A 22,545-nucleotide genomic window follows, 5' to 3' on the forward strand; every position below is an offset into this window, starting at 1 on the left:
GAAACTCAAGAAAAGAGTAAGTGTGTGCTTTGGCCAAGCTTCCATGCGTAGCGTGTGTGTGTGTGTGTGTGTGTGTGTGTGTGTGTGTAGAGTTGTATAGTCAACTCTTAATTATCTGCATGCCTGCCGTCTCCTCTCTGAGTGACCCAGGGCAAAGGCATGACCTCCTGGGTGGATGTCCTCTTGTCCCTCTGCACTCTCCCACCCAGGGCCAAAATGTCCACTGCCACGTTCAGTAAGATCTGTTCAAATACTGTCCTTTGAGGAGGAGGCGAAAGATATGAGACACTAGTCTTGCCCTCGTGGAACCTTCCAGTCTGTCTAGGAAGCTGGATGTGTGAAGGGAGCACCTGGGAGCCAAGTGCTGCTTTACTACCTCTCCAGTGCCTACAACAGGGCCTGGTATAGAGCAGATGCTCGGCAGATATGTAAAAATAGGTGGACATTGCCACGGTTTTCACACTTTTTATTGTAAAGACGGAAAAGCCTGTCTTCAATAAAATTCTATTCAATGAAATTCTAACCCAAAGCTCACAACGAAACAGACAGACAGATGGACGGGTGCGGTGCTGCCCTGGTGGAGGGAGCTAGGGTAAGAGCCTGCCAGCTGTCTCCTCTGGGCCCCAGAGAGGTTTCCCAGCGCCCAGTTGGAAAACTCACTGTAGGCAGTTGGAAAGGAGGTGCAGCTCAACCCTTGCTCTTTTTCCTGGTTGACCTTAGCCACACTGGGTGGGTGGGGGTGGGGGGTGGGGCCTAGCAAAATAAATGGAGGTTTGGAGAACTAGGGACTCCAAAGGGAATATTTGCATCTGAAAACATGTTGTCAATCTCTTCTGTCCCCTCCTTCTAGGAACTCTAATTAGTAAAAACAGAGGGGAGGAGGTTTTGAGTAGGAGACCTCTGAGTTGGTCCACAAATGTATATCGAGGTAATATTTATTTGTGTTTTAAGTTTATTTATTTGTTTGGGGGGGTGGGACAGCATGAGTGGGGGAGGGGCAGAAAGAGAGGGAGAGAGAGAATCCCAGGCACGTTCCGCACCGTCAGTGGAGAGCCCGTTGCGAGGTTCAAACTCACGAACCTTGAGATCATGACCTGAGCTGAAATCGAGTCGGTTGCTTAACCGAATGAGTCACCCAGGTGCCCCGTATTTCTTTACTTTAAATAAAGAAGGAAAGAAAGCCACTGTGGTAATTCCAGCATTCCATAGAAGCCCATTTCAAAGTGTTGTCCTACAGGCGGTCCTGTGATTTGCAAATACAATGGAAAACTCTCATGGAGTCTGTCTGGCCAGTGAGATGGCGCTGCCCTTTTTTTTTTTTTTTTTTTTTTTCTGCGCCAGCACACCCTGCATCACCCTGGCAGCTATTAACATTCCTGGTCAAGTTTCTAATCAACTTTGGGCACACACAGATGCCAAGGGGGCTACCTGGTGAGAGCACCTCTCCCCCATGCCTGCAGGACCCCTGCCTGCTGCCTGACTTGGCCTTCTCCTTGTCCCTCCAACCCCGATGGGCAAGGGAGGGAAACCAACCCAGGGGATACTTACTTGTCAAGGTGGTCCAGGGAGCAAGGCACATCTCAGTTCTGCATCAGGAAGACAATTGGCAGTAACCAACATCGATTTTTAAATTTGTCAGGGGCGCCTGGATGGCTCAGTTGGTGGAGCGCCGGACTCTTGATTTTGGCTCAGGTCATGATCCCAAGGTCATGGGATTGAGCCCCACCTCGGGCTCCACACTCAACTCAGAGCCTGCTTAAGACTCTCTCTCTCTCTCTCTCTCTCTCTCTCTCCCCCCCCCCCAAGCTCACGCTCTCTCTCTAAAAAAAAAAAATTTTTTTTAATTAAACTTGTCAAAGGGATAAAGATCTTGAATTAAGTTTTCATCATTATTCATCTCACGACCCTTTCATAGAAATCTCATTACTTGCCCCTCAGACTGTCCCTCCTCACAGGTATCAGAAGGGGCAGACAGAGAATTAATGCTGGGGACCCTGCTACAGACTGAAAGTGTTGGTCTCTTCCCCATTCATATGCTGAAACCGAATCCCCCTTGTGATGGTATTTGGAAGTGGGGCCCTGGAATTAGTGCCCTTATAAAAGAGATCCTGGAGGGATCCCTCACCTTCCACCGTTTGAGGACACAGCCAGAATATGGCTGTCTATGAACCAGGAAGGGAGCCCTCGCCAGACACTAAGTCTGCTGGAGCCTTGATGTTGGTCTTGTTCAGCCTCCAGAAGTGTGACAAATAAATTTGTTTCTTATAAGTCACCCGATCTATAGTGTTTTCTTATGGAGACCGGAATGGAATAAGGGCCCATTCAACAGCTGGGGAAATCGAAGGGTGAAAAAGAGCTTCCCTTAGTAGGTTACAGGGAGCCCCAGCTTCTCCTCCACTGCCTGGCATGGCCATCTCCTCCCTTCTTGGCCAGTCCCCTGACTTCCAGATCTTCCAAATCTAGCTCAGGCCTGACCCTGATGAACAGGACAGCGGACTAGCCACCCCTGCCCTTTCACTACTACTGCTGACTTCACCCCTTTGTCCAGGTCAACGCCCCCCCCCCCCCCCCAGCATCTGGACTAATCTTGCACTTAAGTAGTTGAGTTGGTATCGTGAAATCCAGTCTTGGGTTAGAACCCACTGAGGGTGAGAGCTCCAAGGAGCCTTGGAGATCAGGAGAAACTAAGGCCTCCGTGGAGGACTTGCCTAAAGTCTCATAGCAAGTCATGGCAAAGCCAGGGCTACAAGCCAAATTTTCCTATGAGGGCCTTATGCCTTACTGGCTACATCCTGAGTTCCTTGGTTTCTTTTCTTGGTCTCTTTCTCCTCTGTCCCAGTGTCCCTTCTCCCCTCTGACCCTCTCCCCAGGCCTGTCTCGTCAGAGGGAAGCTCTAGAAATCGCTGCACAACAAGGGACCCGTTCTTTGGGACCTTAGCGTTGACTCAATGGGGAGATTAACGATCTAAAGAGACACACGCCCCCGACGGAGCCTGTGGTCCCCAGCTCTGAAACATGACTTGATCGCGACCTAGATCATCCCTGGCATTTGTTCAGAACCCAGAGCGACGCCTCCCAGGGTTTAGGTCATTTGCCCAAGGTCACTCAGCTAAGAAGTGGCCACAGCAGGAGCCAACTGCAGGTGTTCAGGCCCTGGGGCGGCGCGCCGCCCCTGCACCGCCCCAGGAGCCCACAGGCCCTGGAGGATAACCTAGCCAGAGGCAAGCCCAGCCCCCCCGCCTCCCTGCTCGCCGCAGCGGGACCGAGGGGGAAGTGCGTTACTCCCTTAGGGCTCCAAGCCCGTTTATTTGTGCGTGGGGCTCCCGTCCGAAGTGCGAGGGTGGGAGCCCGAGCGGCTCACACCGGCCTTCTGGAGGTGAGCGCGGCGCCCCCCGGGCCGCCTAGCCACGGTGAGCCGAGCCCCGCGGCCTGCGCGCAGCCCTCCCGTCCCGCGCAGCGCCCCCACCCCGTGACGCGCGGAGGTCGGAACTCGGCACTCGGGAGCCGCGAACCTCGAGGCAGCTCGGGCCGCCGCGAGTTTCCCCGGAGGAGCGCTCTCCGTTCCTGGCCCGCCGGCCGTTCTCCCACGCCCCCCGGGTACCCACCGACACCGGAGGGCCGAGTCCTCGTGGCCGCGCCCGGCCGGCGGGCCGGCCGGCGGGACCCCCCTACCCACCCCCGGGGCCCGGGGCGTCTCCGGCGCTGAGCGAAGGGAGAGGCGAGGAGCGGGCCACGCAGGGCGCCTCCCTCGGGCCTCGGCCGGCGAGCGCATCTTCCTGGCGGCGCGTCCCTCGGCGCTCAGCGAGAGCCACCCAACTTCTGCGCCCGCCGGGTGCGCTGCTTCGCGTGGCTCCCAGCACAGGGGACCGAGCGGCCTCGGATGTCCACACTCACTTCCTTTGGGGGGGTGGCTCCCCGAGAAGGCGGATAGGGACCCCGAATGCCAGCAGCCGGGACGGGGCTCCCAGGGCTCGCGAGTCGCGGCCGGGACGGAGGTGAGGGGCGTGGGCTTCCCGGGGACCCTTCCAACACGCTTCCCTCCGCAGACCTCAGCCGTAGCCCGTAGGCGCGAGAGCCTGCAGCGTCTCCACAGACCTGGCGGACTGCGCACCTCGGGGTACCTGCTTCTCCACCGAAGGGTTGGGGGAGGGGCCCGCTAGCGCGCGGCCGGCAGAGGGGACCTGTTTGCTGGCGGGTTTGGAGGTGGGATGGGGTAGGGTTTGGAGACGGAGAAGCCTGAGACAAGACTTTGGGTTTTTTTTGCCTCCCTCTCTTCCGAAAAGGAACCACACTGCGAGGGGGAAAATAAGGCGGAGTGTAAACACAAACAACCTCAAAAACGAGCCAAGAAAAGCGAAGCCAAAAGAAGCAAGCGCAACACTGTTACAAAACTGTCTGGTTTTGTAACAATTTCCCTGCCGCCGGCCAATGAGCGGCGTGGCGGCGCGTCACGTGGTGCTGTTTTATATAACACTTTGCTGAGACAAGACAGTTATTAGGCGGCGCGCGGCGGCCGGCCGACAGCTCGTGGAGGCGCGGCAGCGACCGGCGCGCGGTAGCGCGCGGCTGAGGCCACTCCGATCGGCAGAGGCAGCTCCGATTCCCAGCAGCCCTCGCTCTGTGTTCCGAGTCCCCGGCCCCTAGACGCCTCGTCCCCTCACGCCTGCTTCTCTATCCCTATGGATTCACTTCAGACTGGACAGATGCTGAGCTTGCCCGCCGAGCTCGGCAGCGACAACTTAGAACTGGCGGAGCCGGCGGCATCGGCGGCCCGCGGAGACACGGAGCCCCACCCGGAGGCGGCCACAGAAGGCCCCGCACCTTTAGACGCTCCGGAGCCGGGGCCGGAGTCGGGGCCCGAGCCGGGGCTGGAGTCGGGGCCGGAGTCGTGGCCGGAGTCGTGGCCGGAGTCGGGGCCGGAGCCGGAGCCGGAGCCGGAGCCGGGGCCGGGGCCGGAGTCGGGGCCGGAGTCGGGGCCGGAGTCAGGACCGGAGCCGGGGCCGGAGTCGGAGTCGGGACCGGAGCCGGGGCCGGAGTCGGAGCCGGGGCCCGAGCGGGAGCCGGGGCCGCCTCCTCAGACTTCGACGCCGGAGTGCAAAGTCCTGCTCACGAAGGCTGACGCCCTGGCGTCTGGGGGGCGCCTCCGGGAAGCCCTCGAGGTGTACCGCCAGCTCTCCGAACGGCAGCAGCTGGTGGCCGAGCAGCTGGAGCAGCTGGTGCGGTGCCTGGCGGAGAAAGTCCCGCAAGGCGAGGCTCCGGCGCTGGCGCCCCCGGACGGGAGCGGTGCGGCGAGCCGCGAGGCGGCGGCCGAAGAGGCAGGGGCGCCAACCGCCGCGGAGGCTACCGAGGTGTGGGACGGCTTCAAGTGCCGGAAGTGCCACGGCTTTCTGTCAGACCCCGTGTCCTTGTCGTGCGGCCACACCTTTTGTAAACTCTGCCTGGAACGCGGGCGGGCGGCCGACCGGCGGTGTGCGCTGTGCGGGGTCAAGCTCCCGGCCTTGATGGTGGCCGGCGGCAAGGCGCGCCCGGCTCCCCAGCGGGACGGGCAGCAGGCGGCGGCGACGACGACGACAACGACGACAACGACAACGACCACGACGCCGCAGCCGCCACCCGCGGCGCCACCGCCGCCGCAGCCGCCGCCGCCGCCGCCGCCGCTGCGGGTCAACGTGGTGCTCAGTGGCCTCCTGGGCAAGTTGTTCCCAGGCCCGGCGCGGGCGTCGCAGCTCCGGCACGAGGGCAACCAGCTGTACCGCGAGCACCAGGTGGAGGCGGCGCTGCTCAAGTACAACGAGGCGGTTCGGCTAGGTGAGCCCCCCGCGGGGCCCGGCGGCGGGGAGGCGGGGCGGGGGTTGCTCGGAGGACCCGAGGGGAGGGGGCGCGGGAGGGGGCGCCGGGGGCGGGGCCGACGGGGGCGCGACGGGGGGCGGGCCGCGCCGGCCCCCCCCCCCCCGCCGGGGTGGGGGAGGGGGCGTCTGGAGTCCGGTCTCTGACTCTGCCTCGGTCGCTACCGAGGCATCGTTTTTTTTTCTCTGTGTCCCTGCCCGTGTCTCTGTCGCTCTTTGTCTTTCTCCGTGGCGCCTCGTAGCTTTCATTCCTGCGCCTGCCAGTCGGTTTTCGCTCGGTGCCCCTGTTTCTGGGTCTCCCTCGCTGGTCCCCTCGCGGTTTTGGCCCTCTGTCACGTGCGCGGGGCCGCCGCGGCCGCCCGGGCGCGCTCTCCCTCCGCACGCCGGGGTCCCTCGGACACCTGCCCGCCCCTCCCCTGCCGGCGGAGGAACTTCGCACCCTCCTCGCGCTCCCGCCGGGGCCGCGACGTTCGCTCGGCGCCCGCGGCCGCCCCGCTCCCCGCCCGGCCCCGGGGCGGCCGCCGCGGCGGGAGTTGGCCCTTCCGGGGCCGCGGCTCCCGGTGGGGTGGGTCCGGCGTGGAATTAGGTCAGGAGAGCACTGGTTGCATAAGGGCCGCGAGCGGCCCGGGCCGGGCGGCCCCTCCTCCGCGCGGGCGGGCGGGATTGTGTAACGGCTGAGGTAACCGAAGTGGGCCACGCTCGCCTCGGAAACCATCCCGCGAGCGTGTGCGGGGGGGAGGGGAGCGCTCGCGCCCCGCTGCCCTGTGACTCACTGTCACCGCTTCCTATCACAGGATCCTCGGCCGAAATAGATGCCCCCCCTCCCCGCCCGCACCCCGCGCGCCCTCGCCGCGAACCCCTATCCCGTCGGCCCGGCGGGAGACCCGGCCGTCAACTGCGCGGGGATCCCCGGGACCGCGCGCCCGCTACGGAGGGGGCACGCCTCGGACCCGCTGCCGCTCGGCCGGAGGAGCCGCGGCTGCGCTTAGCGGCTTCAAGGGCAACGTGGGAAGCCTCACGGCCGGGCGCCAGAGCTCCCACGCGCAGCGGCTCCCCTCCTCCCGCCCCGCCGCTCGCCCCGGTCCCCTCCGTGTCCGGACCCAGGAAGTGGCCGCAGAGCCGCGGGCCGGGTAGTGCCCAGCTCGGGCCGGCCGCCAGGAGCTCGGCCGGCGGGGCGCGGTGTCTGGCGAAGCGTGCCGGGGAGGAGGCGGCAGGGCCGGGCAGGCAGGGCTCTGGGATCCGGGGGTGCCCTGAGCCCGACTCCCGACGGGCGGAGGAGAGGGGTGGGCTCGAGTCTCCACGTGTTGAATCTCACCCGAGATTGCAACAGGTAATGGGGGGGGGGGAGGAGGAGGAACGAGGGCTGGCTGGGCCAGGCTGGCACCCGAGGGAGAGAGGGACCCCCACCCCCACCCCCATGCATATCCTGTGGCCAGGGAAAGCACACTTTGAGTCTCCTCCGGGCTGGCGAGTGCTGCAGAACAAAAGGGAAGCTTCGACTGCAAACTCTGTAACGTCTTGAGAGCAAGTAAAGAGCACTCAGGCAAGCCCTCTGCACGGCCCCTGTGCGCGGGTGGACCCCCAGGGGAAGGACCCCCACAGAACCCGTCCCAGCAGCTGCAGCTGGAGCTCAGTCCCTGGGTCCAAGCAGGAGGTCCCGTAAACCCAGATCTCCAAGGGAGGTTTCATTCCTTTTATTTTAACTTTTATTTATTTACTCATTTATTTATTTTGAGAGACAGAGAGACAGAGAGAGGGAATCCTAAGCAGGCCCTGTGCAGAGTCCAGACTCAGGGCTCGATCCCATGAACCGTGAGTCCTGACCTGAGCAGAAATCCAGAGTCAGATGCTTAACCGACTGAGCCACCCAGGTGCCCCTCAAATTTTTATTTAAATTCACGTTAGTTGGGGCTCCTGGGTGGCTGAGTCGGTTAAGCATCCGACTCTTGATTTTCGCTCAGGTCAGGATCTCACAGTTTCATGGGTTCAAGCCCCACTTTGGGCTCTGTGCACTGACCACCGGGGAGCCTGCTTGGAATTCTCACTCTCCTCTCTCTCTGCCCCTTCCCTGCTTGTGCTCTCTGTGTCGCTCTCAAAATAAATACACTTTTCAAAAACTAAATTCCAGTTAGTTACAGCACATACAGTGCAATATTGGTTTCAGGAGTAGAATTCAGTGATTCATCACTTACATACTACAGCCTTACCCTATTAAGGGGCCTCCCCAGCAGGCAAGTATCCATGTGCTGAGAGGTGGCCAGTGTCTCGTTTTTCTAAGTACCGCACACCCTTCAGAAAAAGAAAACACGCCCCCCACCCTAGCTTCAAAGCTTCAGCGTCTGACCAACTAGCCGTATGACTTCGAGCAGATGCCTTCCCCTCCCTGGGCTTGATTTTCCTCTTCTGAAGAATGGGTCGGTTGAGCCAGCTGATCTCTAAAGGCCTGTCCAGCCCTGGCGTTTAGTGATTCAAAATGTTAGTGAGAGAGGGGCGCCTGAGTGGCTCAGTTGGTTAAGCATCTGACTCTGGATTTCTGCTCAGGTCAGGACTCACGGTTCATGGGATCGAGCCCTGAGTCTGGACTCTGTACAGGGCCTGCTTAGGATTCCCTCTCTCTGTCTCTCTGTCTCTCAAAATAAATAAATAAACGTTAAAATAAAAGGAATGAAACCTCCCTTGGAGATCTGGGTTTATGGGACCTCCTGCTTGGACCCAGGGACTGAGCTCCAGCTGCAGCTGCCAGATCCGGCTCTGTGGGGGTCCTCCCCCCCCCGGGGGGTCCACCACCACCCCGGCGGGAGCTGTGTCTCAGTCGGTTAAGCATGATCTCATGGGTCCTGAGATCGAGCCCCATGTTGGGCTCTGCACTGACAGCACAGAGCCTGCTTGGGATTCTCTCTCTCCCTCTCTCTCTCTCTCTCTGCTCCTTCCCCGCTAGTGTTCTCTCTCAAAATAAATAAATAAACGTTAAAAAAAAAAAAAGGTTCAAAGTGTGAGTGAGGACCAAGCTTGCTTTATTCCCAGCAGCCTTGTTTACGTTCACGCACATGTGGCCATCTGTAAAGAAAGGATGGAACCTCGCAAGTGCATTCAGAGAAACTTCGTATGTGTGGGACTTTGTAGACAGAGATGTTGCTAATGTCACTAGAAGACTAACCTGGACTTGCCTTTCTGGTGGGTAGGATGGGAGTCACATCTGGCCACCTCCCCTTCTCCCTGCCCTGGCCTGTTTCTTCGTGGGGATCCTCACTTCGAAGCCAGGCTTCCAGTTAGCCACGAAGGAGGGCGGCTAAGGTTTCCTCTATGTCAGAGCCACTAATGCACCCACAGGCCCTCTAAGGAACCACCTAAGAGAGGAGCAAACGTGACTTCCTCCTAGTTGGGGAAGCTTAGACCCAGAGCAGCTGGGGGGGTGTGGCAGGCAGGGCAACATTCGGGCTGGACATCGGGATCCCCAGTAGAAAAATCCTAGGGGTGCCTGGGTGGCTCGGTCGGTCGAGTGTCTTGATTTCGACTCAAGTCATGATCTCACGGTTCATGGTCGAGCTCTGCGTCTCTTGGGATTCTCTCTCTTCCCCCCCCCCCGCCCTTCCCCCACTCACACTCTCTCAGAATAAATACATTAACTTTTAACAAACTTCCCAGATAACTTGCCGTTTGCTAAGATCCATCCTCATACAGGACTTATGTGTTTGTGCTGGGACCATTAATGAGAGCTTTTTTTTCCCCCCCTCATTTTGGCAGCTCCAAACGACCACTTGCTTTATAGCAACCGGTCTCAAATTTATTTCACCTTGGAGTCTCACGAGGACGCACTGCATGATGCAGAAATAGCATGTAAGCTCCGCCCAATGGGTTTTAAGGTGAGTGGGATGGGAGGGCTGGGAATGGGTTGTACTATAGACAGGAAATGGCAGGAAGAGCTGCCTCCCTGGGAGTTTGGGTCACTAGAGCTCAAGCAGAGCAGGGAAGAGGCTTTGCAAAGGAGCTGGGGGTCCCTTGGCAAAGGGTGACTCAAGAGTCTGCAAGGGAACCGGATTCTTCCCCAGCTTACTTACTCACCTGATGGCCTGCCAAGCAGCCTGGGCTTTGTTCAGAACTTGTCCAGAACTCTTCAGAGCATGGACTTAGCGGTCAGACCACCTGAGTTTCTGTTATGTCCCAGTTCTGCTACTTTTACCAGCCGTGTGGCCAGGGCAAGCTACTTAACCTCTCTGGGCCTTCTCTCCTCGTCTGTACAATAGGGGGATATTCAAAGCACCCACTTCAAAGGGTTAATCGTGAGGATTACACGAGCTTATACATGTAGGGTGCTTAGAACGATGCCTGGCCCGTAGCATTATGTGTCCAATCATCATTTTCCAGAGACAGTAGAGAGGAGCATGAGCGAAGTATGGCTGGTTGGTTGTGTCATTTCCAGTCCTTAATATAATCGCCTGCTGGTGGCCCTAAACGTCTGGGTCACATTGGATGGGTAGGGAGAAAGCCGGGTTAGGCATCTCTCAGGATTCTAGGATGCGAAGCATCACTTTCTGCGTCTCGGGCCTGAGGACCGGTCCTTAGCCACATGTCAATATTTTGTTTGGGAGACTAGGTTCGGGCCTGAGCTCTACTGCTTGCAAGCCAAGTGACCGTGGGGAAGTCGCTTCACTCTCTGGCCCCCAAGTGTCCTTGGTGGCAAAGCGCAGCTATTACTAGTCACCCTGATCGCCTCGTGGGGATGTGGTGAGGGTCACGGGTGAGCGTGGCCAAGGGGCCATACTGGGAGCGCTACCACTTGCCCGGCCTTGGTGCAGTGCTGTCTCGACGCGAGCCCCGGGATGCCTTCTTCCGAACCCCAACTTAGCCGGGTCCTGATCTGTGATCCCTTATCTGAATCCCGTGGGGCCAGAAGCGTTCAGAGTCCAGAATGTTTCTGATTGCAGAAAGACCATATACTACGTGGCACCCTCGGTGAGCTCTGGACAGCGCTCCGCAATCACACACGCTAATATTTCTGCAGTACGTTAGGTGAGAATTCGTGAGAATTCACACTAAGTGACTGTAATGCAGTCCATATCACTGTAGCCTGGGTTTTGCCACACCTGATGACTTTTGACGGCAGGAAAACTGTGGCTTATCAGACTGTTTCTGGAACTAGGACGCTCAGATCAGGCATCTGTGGACGTGCACACGGAGCCATTAGGGTCCGAGTGAATCCCGTATGTTCTTTGATGAGAAGGTTTTCGTGGGGGGGGGGGGAGTGGAGTAGCATATTCTCTTTCCCAAGGAACAGATTTTAAAAGTCACCAGTGTCTTGACCCAAAGGAGCCTCGGTGAGAGCATTTCACACTTCACAGCGGGGGCAGGTCAGCAAGCTGCCTGGGGTAAGAGGAGTCCTCTTGCAGCTTCTTCCACCCCCACCCTCAACCTAGGGCCTCAGGGTGGGAGCCTCGATAGTGGATAGTGTGGTGGGAAGCAGGGCTGAGAAGCGGTGGACCGTTTCAGATGAACTGGGAAAAGTGACTTCCTCAGTGAAATCAGAGTTGACGGAAGTAGTAAACGGGAGTTTCGTTTCCCCCCAACTGCTGGGGTAAGCAGAGCGCCAAAGCCAGAGAACGAACTGTCTTGGGGGCTGAGAGAAGATTTGAGTGGATGCATACCATTCAAAACCAGCTCATCCCCCGATTTGCATATTTCCCACCCTTTCTTTCTTTCCTTCTTTCTTCTTCGCTTTTTTTTTTTTTTTTGAAGTTTGTTTATTTTGAGAGAGAGCGCGAGCAAGCAGGGGAGGGGCAGAAAGAGAGGGAGAGAGAGTATTCCAAGCTGGCTCTGCACTGGTAGCTCAGAACCCGGTGCCGGTCTCGAACTCACAAACTGGGAGGTTGTGACCCGAGCCAAAACCAAGAGTCAGATGCTTAACCAACTGAACCAGCCGGGTGCCCCATTCCCGCCATTTCTCTGTGCGGTGCCCCTAGGGCAGGGGCATCTCCTGCAGCCCTTTTCCAGCCAACCCAGCCAGGCGCAGTGGTACTCAGCATACCCTGCTTGTGGAACGCTCTCGATGGGCCGGGCTGGCTGCCCTGAACAGGTGGCGTGTCTGGGTTGCTATTGGGTATGATTGGAGGGGTCCCAGAGGCCTCTCCAGTCCCCCAACACTTATCGCCTCTAGCTGCCCTGAAATGTCAGGCAAGCCTTTCTCCAGGGGGCCCCTGGTAAGCACTGCTGGGAGGAGCAGTGAGGGAAGCCATCGACACCCAAGTATCAGCCGAAATTAGGCCCCAGGAGTGGGGCGGGGGACACGGGGGGAGGTCCCCGAGAGGATTGGAGCAGGGGCCACTGCTCAAGAAGGCAGATCCCTGCCGGCGCCTGGAGCCAGGCTGGAGCCAGAGGGCACCTCACCAGGGCCTGTAGAGGCATGTTAGGGGAAGCTGGGAGTGCCCAGCAGCTGCAACCTGGATCATCTCCTTCTCTAAGTTAGACTCAGGGTCAGCCGTGGAGGCAAGGGAGTGGGGAGCAGGCCCCCGAGGGGCACCCTAGATGACTCAGGAGCAATGCCCTCCCAGCCAAGTTGCAAGGGCCACCTGTCCCAAGGCACAGAGAGAGTATAGCCCTCTTCCCACCTCTTTTCTTGTTCCTGCCTCTTCCCCCAGAATGCTCGTCTGCTACCTCTAGAGTTTCTTTGCCAGGGCAGTCGGGCGGGGACCCCGAGGAGCCCTAAAACTTTTTATACTTTTTAAAGATGTGGTGAGGGAACAGAAGTGAGCTGAGCCTACAGGACGGAAAGCATTTGCTTGGTCCCTGGTTGGCCCTCTGAAGGGAAATCTGCTTTATGGGGAAGAGCATTCTGGGCGTCGTGACCACAGTTCTAGTTTCAGCTTTGCCACTAACTACCTTGACGTCTTGGAGAGGCCATGTCCCTTCCCTTGGGCCTCTTCTGAAAAATGATCAGCAAGTATGGGTGGTCACTCAGCAGCCAGTAATGTGAACTAGATCTCTGCTTGATGGGCTAGTGAATAGAAAGGCATATTGGAACGGGTATTAAAAGCTGGCTAGTAGGTGCTTCAAAGATGAGGGTTCTTGCTACATTTGGTGATCCCTCCAATACAACAGTGGGGCAGCGGGAAGGTCGTATGGCACAGGGATTAGGAGATTGGACTTTGGTATCAGTCGGACCCAGACTTAAACCCTGATTCCACAGTTTGCCTTCTGTGTTACTTTGGGCACGTCACTTTTCTGGGTCTCAGTTTTATTTTCTGTAAAATGGGCTTCAGACCATTTGTCTACATGTATAGGACTGTAGATAAGACAGTTCTTTTTTTTTTTTTTAAGTTTTTATTTACTTATTTTGAGAGAGAGAGAGAATAAGCAGGAGAGAGGCAGAGAGAGAGGGGGACAGAGGATCCGAAGCAGGCTCTGCCCGATGTGGGGCTCCAACTCAGGAACCATGAGATCACGACCTGAGCCGAAGTCAGATGCTTAACCGACTGAGCCACCCAGGAGCCCTGACAAGAGATAGTCCTTCTAAGCCCCTTCACACAGTAGCAAATACTCACGAAACATTTAGCCAGTGTCAAGAAGTCGATAGATAAATAAGAACAGGATTGAATGCCGATGTTTTCTTCCAGGCACACTTCAGAAAAGCACAGGCCTTGGCCACCTTAGGCAAGGTGGAGGAAGCACTAAGGGAGTTTCTATATTGTGTGTCCCTCGATGGAAAGAACAAAAGAGCAAGATCTGAAGCCCAAAGGGTGAGTTGAGATGGTATCAGATCCAGCTGCCCAGCGGGCTCCACTTGTCTGTCTTGTCCAGGGAGGGACTGAGGGAACTACCCTCCCTGGCATTTAGGGCCCTGAGTGGGTGGCTCCCTTGGTTAAGGGGGCAGGAAGGAGACACAAGTGCCAATTGATTGCTCAGAAACACGCCATCCTCTTGGCGTGTGCAATCAGTTTGAGCAGTTCCTGCATTTTTGTAGGAGGCTCTGAGGCATGTTCTTGCTTCTTAAACTCAGGGTCTGAGCTGTGAGTGGGAAAACCACACCAAACCAAATCAAGCCAGATAAGTTAACAGGGGGATGGAAGATTCTGGAGATTCTGGCCGTTGACCAGAGGTCAGGGGTGTGGGGCTGCCTGCGGTTGTAGAACTTTGCTTTGGCTGAGTCACGGCCTCACCGGACACACAGGACAGCCAGCTCCTCACCAGGAATGTTGGTCACCATCTCCCCTGCTATATGCAGAACTCTAGCCTTCAGCCTTTGCTAGAAATAGAACACACACACTGTCTCACAGATGTAAGTCAGGGACCATTACGGTATAATGCAAGCAGCCATTCCTACGCTTGAGTGCCAGGAGAATGTGGCTGGTGTGTGTGTGTGTGTGTGTGTGTGTGTGTGTGTGTGTGTGTGTGTTTAATTCATGAGATGTTTGCACTGGTGAAGGGCTCAAGGGTCCTCAGTTCATGGACGTCAGTGCTTACTGTTCTGCAGTGTGCTTTCAGACTGTGTGACCAACTGGCCTAGAAGTTGGATGCTGACAGACAGTGGTCGCCTCTGCCCTCCTTGTGCCCCTCCCCCTGTTCACCACCTGTCTCCAGTGCCCCCGCCCCGATGAGGTTTGGCAGAGCCGTGGACGAAGAAAGGGAGCAAGGGACAGGACTGGCTTCTGAAGGCTCGGGAAAGGAATCTTTAGCAAAATCAGTGAACTAGGGGAGCCGAGCTCTGGAGGTTCTGCCCCACACAGATTTCTTCCTGGAAAGTTGCCATGGCCTGGTTTGGGAAAGTGGGCAGGGTGTTCTTGAGCAGGGCATGGTGGCAGAGAATGTGCTCCAAGCTGTGGACCCTTCCCCGAATCTTAAGTGCAGTCCATGGCGTGACTAATAACAATAACAGCTAACGTTTATCGAGCAATTCCCAGTGCACCAGGCACTGTGCTGGGGCTTTCTGTGGGAGATGTGATTTCATCTCCACAGCATCCCTTTGAGGGTAGGTGATGTTATTTAATCCCAAGTTACAGATGGGACAGGTGAGGAAGCCAAGGCCGGGAGTCTTTTTCCCGAGGCCACGCAGCTCGTGATTGGTGAAAGGGCAGGCACACCCAGCTCCGTCTGCTTCCAGAGTCTGCCTTCCTGGCGGCCCACCGTTCCTCTGTCCCAGGAAAACATGCCAGGCCTCTCGGCGCTCACTGGTGGGGTGGAGGGGAGAGGAGCAACAGGGCTGTCCCGTTCTGGGGGCGGGGGGATCGACAAAGGTTGGTTAGAAGAATCTCGCTCTGGCACAGCACCTCTCTGGAGACCCGAAGACGCAGAAGACGCAGAAGCCACAGCCTCGGTCCTTAAGGACCTCGCGATCCTGCATGTGTCCTACAAGGGAGCCTAGGCCCATGATGAGTGTCCCGGAGTTCTGAAGCTGGGGCGAGAACTTAGAGGCGGATTTCCACGGGCTGTGATGAGGGCACGGCAGCCGTGTACGAACACTGAGGGCCCTCAGCAGTTCCGATTTACTGGATTGTTCCAGTTTCGGGGCTACAGGTTTGACGGAGACGGTCCAGGTTCACTTGGCAGTAATTAGCGACCTTAGACACTCACAGGCCTAGGTTTCTTTTTAGTGTTTGCTTTTACTGCAGATGCTTTTTGCCCCTTCTTGACCCATTTGGGCCTTTCCAAGGCTGACCCTGAGGTGGAATTGACTTTCATTCACGTGGAATGATCATTCTCCCTGAGCGTTGACCCCCGCTTTTGTTTTCCAAAGCCGCTGGGAAGGTGTAGAATGAGATCTTAGGTAGTAAAGGTAAGAAGCGAAGTGCAGTCGCTGTTTCTCCCTTGTTTCCACCGATTTCCCTCCTCTGCCTCCTTGCCCCCCCTCCCCCCTCCATGCTCTGCCCTCTAATCCTCGTACCTTCGGATGCTGTGTGGCTGCCACCGGAGAGCACCATTGCTCTTTTATTATTTTTTTTAAGTTTTTGTTTTAATTCCAATTAGCTAACACATAGTGTTATGTTAGTTTCAGGTGTACGATATAGTGATTCAACAGTTGCATAGGTCACCTGATGCTCAGCACGACAAGCAAGTGCTCTTTGGGGGAGGATTCCAGGGAAACTGCTTCAGAAGCGGGTTGGTCCTGTTGGGCCACTCAGCAGGGCTTCTGAAGGCCAGCTTTGGCTCCTGGGGAGGAGGGGCCTCTGAAAGCTGGCATTTTTGGCCCTGGGCACTGTGAGTACGTCCCCGCCTCCCTCCTTTACCAACTGAGACCTGGGAAGTGGGTTTCCCCACAAGCAGCTGGAACCCTCGGCCTCTCCCTGGGCCCTGGGATGGATAAGTGTCTTAATTCCATTCCATCCGGTGTGATGAGTACGTATTGGACATCTGTGACGTGCCTCCAAAAGCTGGCCATCTGGTCAGAAAGACGTAGGTGCGCGGCCCAATCTGAGGCTGACGCGAGACTGTGTAGTCAGTACCAGGTGCTCGATCGTGGTGCAGCGGAGAGCACGAGAGGACAAGTGAGGTCCCGGAGGCTGGAGTGGTGGCACTGGAGCCAGCCTCAGAGGCCGAGCAGGGTTCGGCTGTGTGGAGAGTGCTGACATCCGAAGGGACGTGGTGAAGGCCCTGCTGGGGGCCAGCAAGGGAACAGATCAACCTGGACAGGGTTTGCTCAGAATTTCGGTCCGACTCCCTTGATCGGTAAACACCCTGTTCTCCTGAGCAAGGGCACGGAGCAGCTCTTAAGTGGGTCTCCGAGCAGTACAGCGGCTGCCCAGTGGCAGGCACTTCAACGTGTTTTAGAAGCCAGGCGACCCGCTTTCTTGTGTTCCGTGTTACGTACGGTAGAGACACGTGTCCGCCCGTAACCCGTGCTGGCGCAGGGGAGGATTGAAGCGAGAATGCGGGCAGTCTGCACGAGAACACACATCCTTGCCTCCCAGTCCCTTCTGGGGGTTCTGGGTCTTGTACCTGCCACGTCCCCCCGCCCCGCACCGTATCCATCTGCAAGGGAAACCAGCCGCGGGTTGGAGCCTGCCTGCCTCCAGTGTTTGAAGTTACCTGACAGTCTCCCCACAGCGGAGGCCGGAATGGGGGAGGAGAGGCTGGGTTCCGCTTTTCCCACCACTTTGCTGTGGAAGGGATTGGAAATCCAAGGAGGACGGTCCGGGGAGGAGGGCGCGAAACGGGCCGGCAGGGGAAAGACCTATCCAGGAGCCTGGAGGACGTTTGTAGACTTCTGCCCATGGTGGTGCTACGGAGCTGACTGCAGGCCCAGTGATGTTTCTCGCCTGCCTTCACCTCGCTGTCTCTTTCCTCCTAGATAGGTTTTGAATTCCCACCGTAGATATTTCTATGGAACACTAGCATGGGAGTGACGGTTCTTAACTGGCCGGGGTGACTAAAGGCAGCCGTGGTGCCTTTTTGAAGTCCAGATGCCTGGGCTGCACTTGAGACCTGGGGCAGCCAGGCGTGGGAACTCGGAGCCTGGAGAGTTCTTACGCTCCCTGGTTCTGATGCACGCCGAAGGGAGGCCCCTTGCCCGGGCGTGTTGGGGTCTCCGGTCCCACGCGGCTTCCCTGGAGTGTCCCCCGACAAGCTGTGCCCCCTGCCCCTCCCACCCCTCCCCCTCTCACCCGAGCACCTGTAGAAAACTTAAGTAGTGAAGTCTTCTGTTTTATGTCACAGCTTCTCCTTAGTTTCTTTTCACCATCAGTCCCGGGGGAGTCTCAGGAACATTTTCCCGATATCCTGAAGTTGTTGGCACCTCACCCTAGATTAAAGGAACACGTAGAGTCAATGGCTACTGAAGGCACCAGTCATAATCTACCAAAGTTACCACAGGTAAAACTCAACTCGCCCAGCTCGCTCGTGATGCTTCGTTTGGCTGTTGTGTGGGCAGACATGGGAGTGAGCCCTGCCTCTCCTTCGGTTCCTGAGAAAGAAGAAAAGGAGTCGCTGGTGGCCATGTTCTTTGCTAGGAGGTTATATTTCTTGCAGATAAAACTGGATTTCAGGCACGGTCCCCGGGTTGTTTTTTGTTTTTTTGTTTTTTGTTTTTTAACCTTATTACAGTCGTTTTTCAGTTTTTGGTCAGATCCAGCTGAGGGAGAGATTTGACCGAAGTAGAAAGGAATCGGCCCGCTTCCCCTGGAACCATTCATTCAATCCGGGTGGCTTTATCAGCTTGGGGGCGGAGCCTGGAAAGAGGCCTGACAACCCCTCCTTTCCTGCTTTTTTTTGTTGTTTGTTCAAGCTGTTGGTCTTTGAGCACCAGCTGAGTTCCTTGTGTAAAGACAACTCCATTTGATCCCCAAGCGGAGGTAGTTCTATATTCCCTCGCAGTGTCTTACACATGTGTAGACTTCCAGTATGTATTTGTAGCCAGGAAGAGGGAAGCAATTTGGGAAGCGTTAAGTCCCTGGGAGAAAGATGGGTATTTGCGCCTGTCTTTGAAAACGAGGGAACAGAACGAGAGAGAGATGGGCTCCAGGCCCTTGCTTTCCCAGCAGAGGGCAAGTGGGCGGAAGCCGGGGCTCAGGGGTCCAGACTTGAAGGCAAAGTTTAGCACTGAGCACCGAGGCACCTTGAGGCAACAGTCTCCCCTCCATCCAGGCCGTGTGTTCTTCCCCTGTATGGAAGCCCTGTGATCTCCATGGCAGGCAGGGGCCTTCCATTTTCCCTGCTTCTGTCCCCACCCTGGAGAAGGAACGAAATGCAGGTGGGCCTGACTTTAAGAAAAAAGAGGGGGAGCAGGACTGAGTACCTCCTGGAAGCAGAGAACCCCGAGTGCATTTCAGTCATGTTTGAGATCACTGTTACATGATTGAGAACACTAATCGGGAGCTGGAGTGTCTGGAGTGGCTTCCCATTGCAGCTGGAACAGAAAGGAAGGAAAATCACACCCCTGGCTTTTCCAGGGTGAGCCAGCTGGGAGCGGGGATCCGGCTTCCACACAAGCTTTGCTTTGCAAAGCAGTGTCTTCCCATGTGGATGCCTGGGGCTCGAACCCCTGAACCCCCCCAGGTTAGAGACTGAGCAAACCCATATCAAGCTCACTGACCTGTCCCGACCAGACGCCCCCCATTTCCCCATCTATCTACCGATTTCGGGGGGGGGAGTGGCTCGGGGGTTGGAGGGGGAAAAAACCCACATGAGCATTTGGACTCCTGGACTGTGGATTTAGAGTAGGGTTCAGGGTTCTCCGGGTGAATCTGCACAAACACCCCCTGGTGTTTGGATTTACTTCTAGATCCATTTTCAAATACCCCCTCCTGGACGGAAATTCTTTAAAAGGCTAGAGACATCATTGGTCGTTTTGCCAAATGAGTTGTCTCTTTTTCACTTTTCGCCCAAAAGCCAGTCGAAAGAGTGGTTTGTCCCTGATTCTTTTGACCCGTATAACACGGGGCTCCGGTACCTGTGGTAACCCTGCAGGCCTGTGCCAGAGCCTTAGCGAAAGTCCTTCTGGAGCTGGGTGTGGGGCTCGCAGATGGCCTGGAAGGGCAGCGAGAGCGACAGGAAGGATCGAGTGACAGGACCTGCCCTCACCGCCTGTCTTTGTTTCCCTCAGGTGGTAACGGGAAAGATTTGGCCAGGAGAGGGCCCGGTGGTGCCACACTCTGCATCTGTCCCCTTTATCGCAGCCCAAGGAGTCTGTCCCCTACATACCCTTCTGTCCTCGCCCAGGGAAGGTCGTCAACTTCACCCAGGCCAGGCATGCCTTTGCTCCTTAAGCTGGGTGTCCACTAAATGATCAGGGCTGTGCAGTTTTCTCTCTGCCCCCGGTGGGTAGCGATGTCAGAGGATGATCCTGGGCCCGAGTTGGTGCTGACATTTGGCTCTTTCTTCGTCCAGGAAAGCCGGGAGCTCCCGCACTGCTCTAGTCAGGAGGAAGCAGCGGCCGCGGGAGACCGCAGCAGCCTGGAGAACCCAGTTAAAGTAGAGGGGGAGGGGCAAGAAGGCAACGGGAAAGGCCAGGCAGGAGACCAGGAGGAGAAGGGGGATGCTGCCTCTGCCAAGGCTGGCAAATGCCAAGAAAAGAAAAGGAAACGTTGTCAATTTGGACCCCAAGACCCAGAGGTGCCTACTAAAGCCAGAAAGCCAGGTACTGACTCTACCCAGGGACCAAGGGGCTTGAAGGAGGTGCCTGGGCTCACCGGCGTATGCGGGTTCCTTAGCCTCCATCCAAGGGCTCCGCGGGCTCCCTGGGCTCTGGGTGTGCGGCCCGGCTCTGGCACTTAGCTGTGCCGCCTCAGGTCACGGTGAAGCTTCTGTGAGAGCGCACGGTTTGCTAGCATACTGCCGGGGCTCGCTAATAACGGAACGCCGAGGCCTGAGGTCAAGCCCCGTATCGAGTAGTGACACCTCGTACCCTTGATGGTGTCGCCTTCCAGGCCAACCTGTCTCTACCCTCCTCTCCGTTCCAGGAATGTAGGGGCAGGGAGGCGTGATCAGGCTTCACGCTCATCCTTCCCAGCTGGGCGCCCGCAGGTAGGCAGTTGAGAAGCAGCAGCCACAGCCCGGCGTCTTTCCGAGAGAGGCTGGCGGTGCCGAGGTTCGGTGTCGGCTTTGAAGGCCTCGCTCGGCCCAGGGAACTGCTGCCTCTGTAGAGTGAGGTGCCTGTTGCATTGGAGTGAAGTCCCCAGGGCTCCCGGACGTTCCCTGGTTCGCATCTCTCTTCCCGTGGGCCTGCTGGAAACCTACCAGGGCCTCCCTCAGGGGACCCCACTCCCAGTGGCTCGGGTGGCCACCGAATCAACCCTCTGGGAGGCGCTGAGGGTGGAAAGCTGAAAATCTAGTGGGGTGGTTCTGCCTCAGAAGTGCTGACTGTGCAAGCCAGCTTGGTCTGCCTCTGACATACTGCTTTCTAAATCACAGATCCTCCCGCTGACCAGGGGGCCAGAGCTGCGGTCAGTGCTCCACTCCCGTCCTTTGATGCATCTGACCTTGAATGCTCCCTGTGTATGAGGTATGTGAAGGGTACTATCGCTCACTGCCTGAAGCTGCTTTTTCTGGGGGGATTCTGGACCTTTCTGCCAGTGACCTACCGTTTGGTTGGTTAGCACGGAAAAGCATGGTTCTAACAAAATGAAAATCTTGCTGTTGGTTGTCACACGGGCTAGCTTGTGTCCCTTGCTTACAGATTACATTCCCTGCACTCCTGACTGGGAAATACCTAGACAGTGGGGAGGAAACAGTCCACTCAGAGTCGCAAACTGATGGCCACAGGCTGAATGTCTTTAGTGTGGCCTTCACGGGAGTTTTTTGGTTGTTGTTAAATGTGAATGCTCCGAGACAGGACACACGCTCTCCAGTTGGGCCATGGCTCCCCTCTCCCCCCACCACCTGACAGTACCAGCCTGTGTCTCATATTTGCATTACTTTCCTGGCACCTCGTAGGTAGTTGAGTTCCTGACCGTGGAACGAATCGCAACTGCTCGATCAAGATCTCAAAGCTCAGGGGCTAATGTCGATGCCATGGGCCTGTTCTTTGGCAGTCAAGTAGAGGGCCCAACTGGTTTTTGTTTCGAACAGTGTTAGTACTAAGCACGTACTACTCGGCCTGGCATCTCTTCTCTACCCGGTGGGGAGGCAGATTATGCACACACCTGCCCACCCCTCCCCTCAAAAAAAAAAAAAAAAAAAAGGAAGCCGGTAGAAGCATGGTCTGCGTGCAAAAAATTACATCCATCTGTTTCATTTCACAGCTGTGACTTTGTGGCTAAGAGGATGAGCTCCAAAGCCAGACAGGGTGGGCCTGAGCCCTGGCTCTGCCGTTTACTGGCTGTTCGGCCTGGAGCAAGTGATCTTCTCTGCCACTGTTTTCTCGTCAGTAAATAGGGAAGAGTATTACCTACCCTGTGAGGTTGTCATGATTGAGAGACTCTCAGTTCTCTTATTAGAATAGTGCTTGACATAGAGTAAATACTCCATAAATGGGAACTTTTTTTCCTAGGCCAGAGATTCTTCAACTTTAGGCCCCCGGACCCCTGAGGAAGTTCTATGTGTGGATTCTACATAGATCTATGAATTGCCTCAAGTTGTATGTAAAAATGTGTGTGTGTGTGTGTATGTGTGTGTGTGTGTGGGTGGGTGTGTGTTTCCAGAGCAAGGTCCACAGAATTCAGTAGATTCTCAAATGTGGGTTGTTTTTTTTTTTTTCAACATAGCATTAAAAGAAGACTGAGACATTTGCACAAAAGTTGTTAAGATGGTTGACCCAAGAGATGTCAAGAAAAATCTCGTGGTCTACCACACACTGGGATCCAGCCAACCAAGGATCCTGAGATGTTTTCTTGCCCTTTGCGAGCACGATGCCTTCCATATCAATCACGTGCATTTGTATTCGGAAGGACTTTTCTTGTTTGCATACAAACGAGTAAGGCCGCCATTGCCTGGACATGTACTTTTTCTCTCTTAAAAAAAAAAAATTGCGGGGCGCCTGGGCGGCTCAGCCGGTTAAGCGTCCAACTCTGGCTCAGGTCTGATCTCACCGTTCGTGAGTTCGAGCCCCGCGTCGGGCTCTGTGCTGACAGCTCGGAGCCCGGAGCCTGCTTCAGACTCTCTCTCTTCGTCTCTCTCTGCCCCTCCCCCACTCACTCTCTGCGTGTCTCTCTCTCTCTCTCTCTCAAAAATAAATAAACATTTCGAAAAAATTGAGTTGTCAGACTTGCTCCTGGGATCAGGCAGACCTGAAAATGACCAGTTGGGCAGATGGAACGCAGCAGCACCCAAGGAGAGCCTT

At 56.5% G+C, this 22,545-nt stretch overlaps 1 protein-coding gene across 3 annotated transcripts in view; it reads left to right on the forward strand.

Annotated features, from left to right (window-relative positions):
* The first annotated feature begins 4,514 nt into the window (after positions 1-4,514).
* Positions 4,515-22,545, forward strand: part of LONRF3 (LON peptidase N-terminal domain and ring finger 3) — a 40,164-nt gene continuing 22,133 nt past the window's right edge. Inside the window, exons 1-6 of one of the 3 annotated variants that reach the window (XM_047081867.1) lie at positions 4,515-5,808; positions 9,591-9,709; positions 13,454-13,576; positions 17,487-17,642; positions 19,656-19,905; positions 20,679-20,769. In XM_047081867.1, coding sequence (XP_046937823.1) covers positions 4,680-5,808; positions 9,591-9,709; positions 13,454-13,576; positions 17,487-17,642; positions 19,656-19,905; positions 20,679-20,769 — 1,868 coding nt within the window. In that variant the 5' untranslated portion in view covers positions 4,515-4,679. The remainder of the gene's footprint in view (positions 5,809-9,590; positions 9,710-13,453; positions 13,577-17,486; positions 17,643-19,655; positions 19,906-20,678; positions 20,770-22,545) is intronic. The other 2 variants (XM_047081868.1, XM_047081869.1) reach the window with 2 other exon arrangements.

This window comes from Lynx rufus, unplaced genomic scaffold, assembly GCF_022079265.1.
Source record: "Lynx rufus isolate CCGP_SWC_20201006 ecotype Redwood Valley unplaced genomic scaffold, mLynRuf1.p SCAF_19, whole genome shotgun sequence".
Classification (NCBI taxonomy): Eukaryota; Metazoa; Chordata; class Mammalia; order Carnivora; family Felidae; genus Lynx; species Lynx rufus.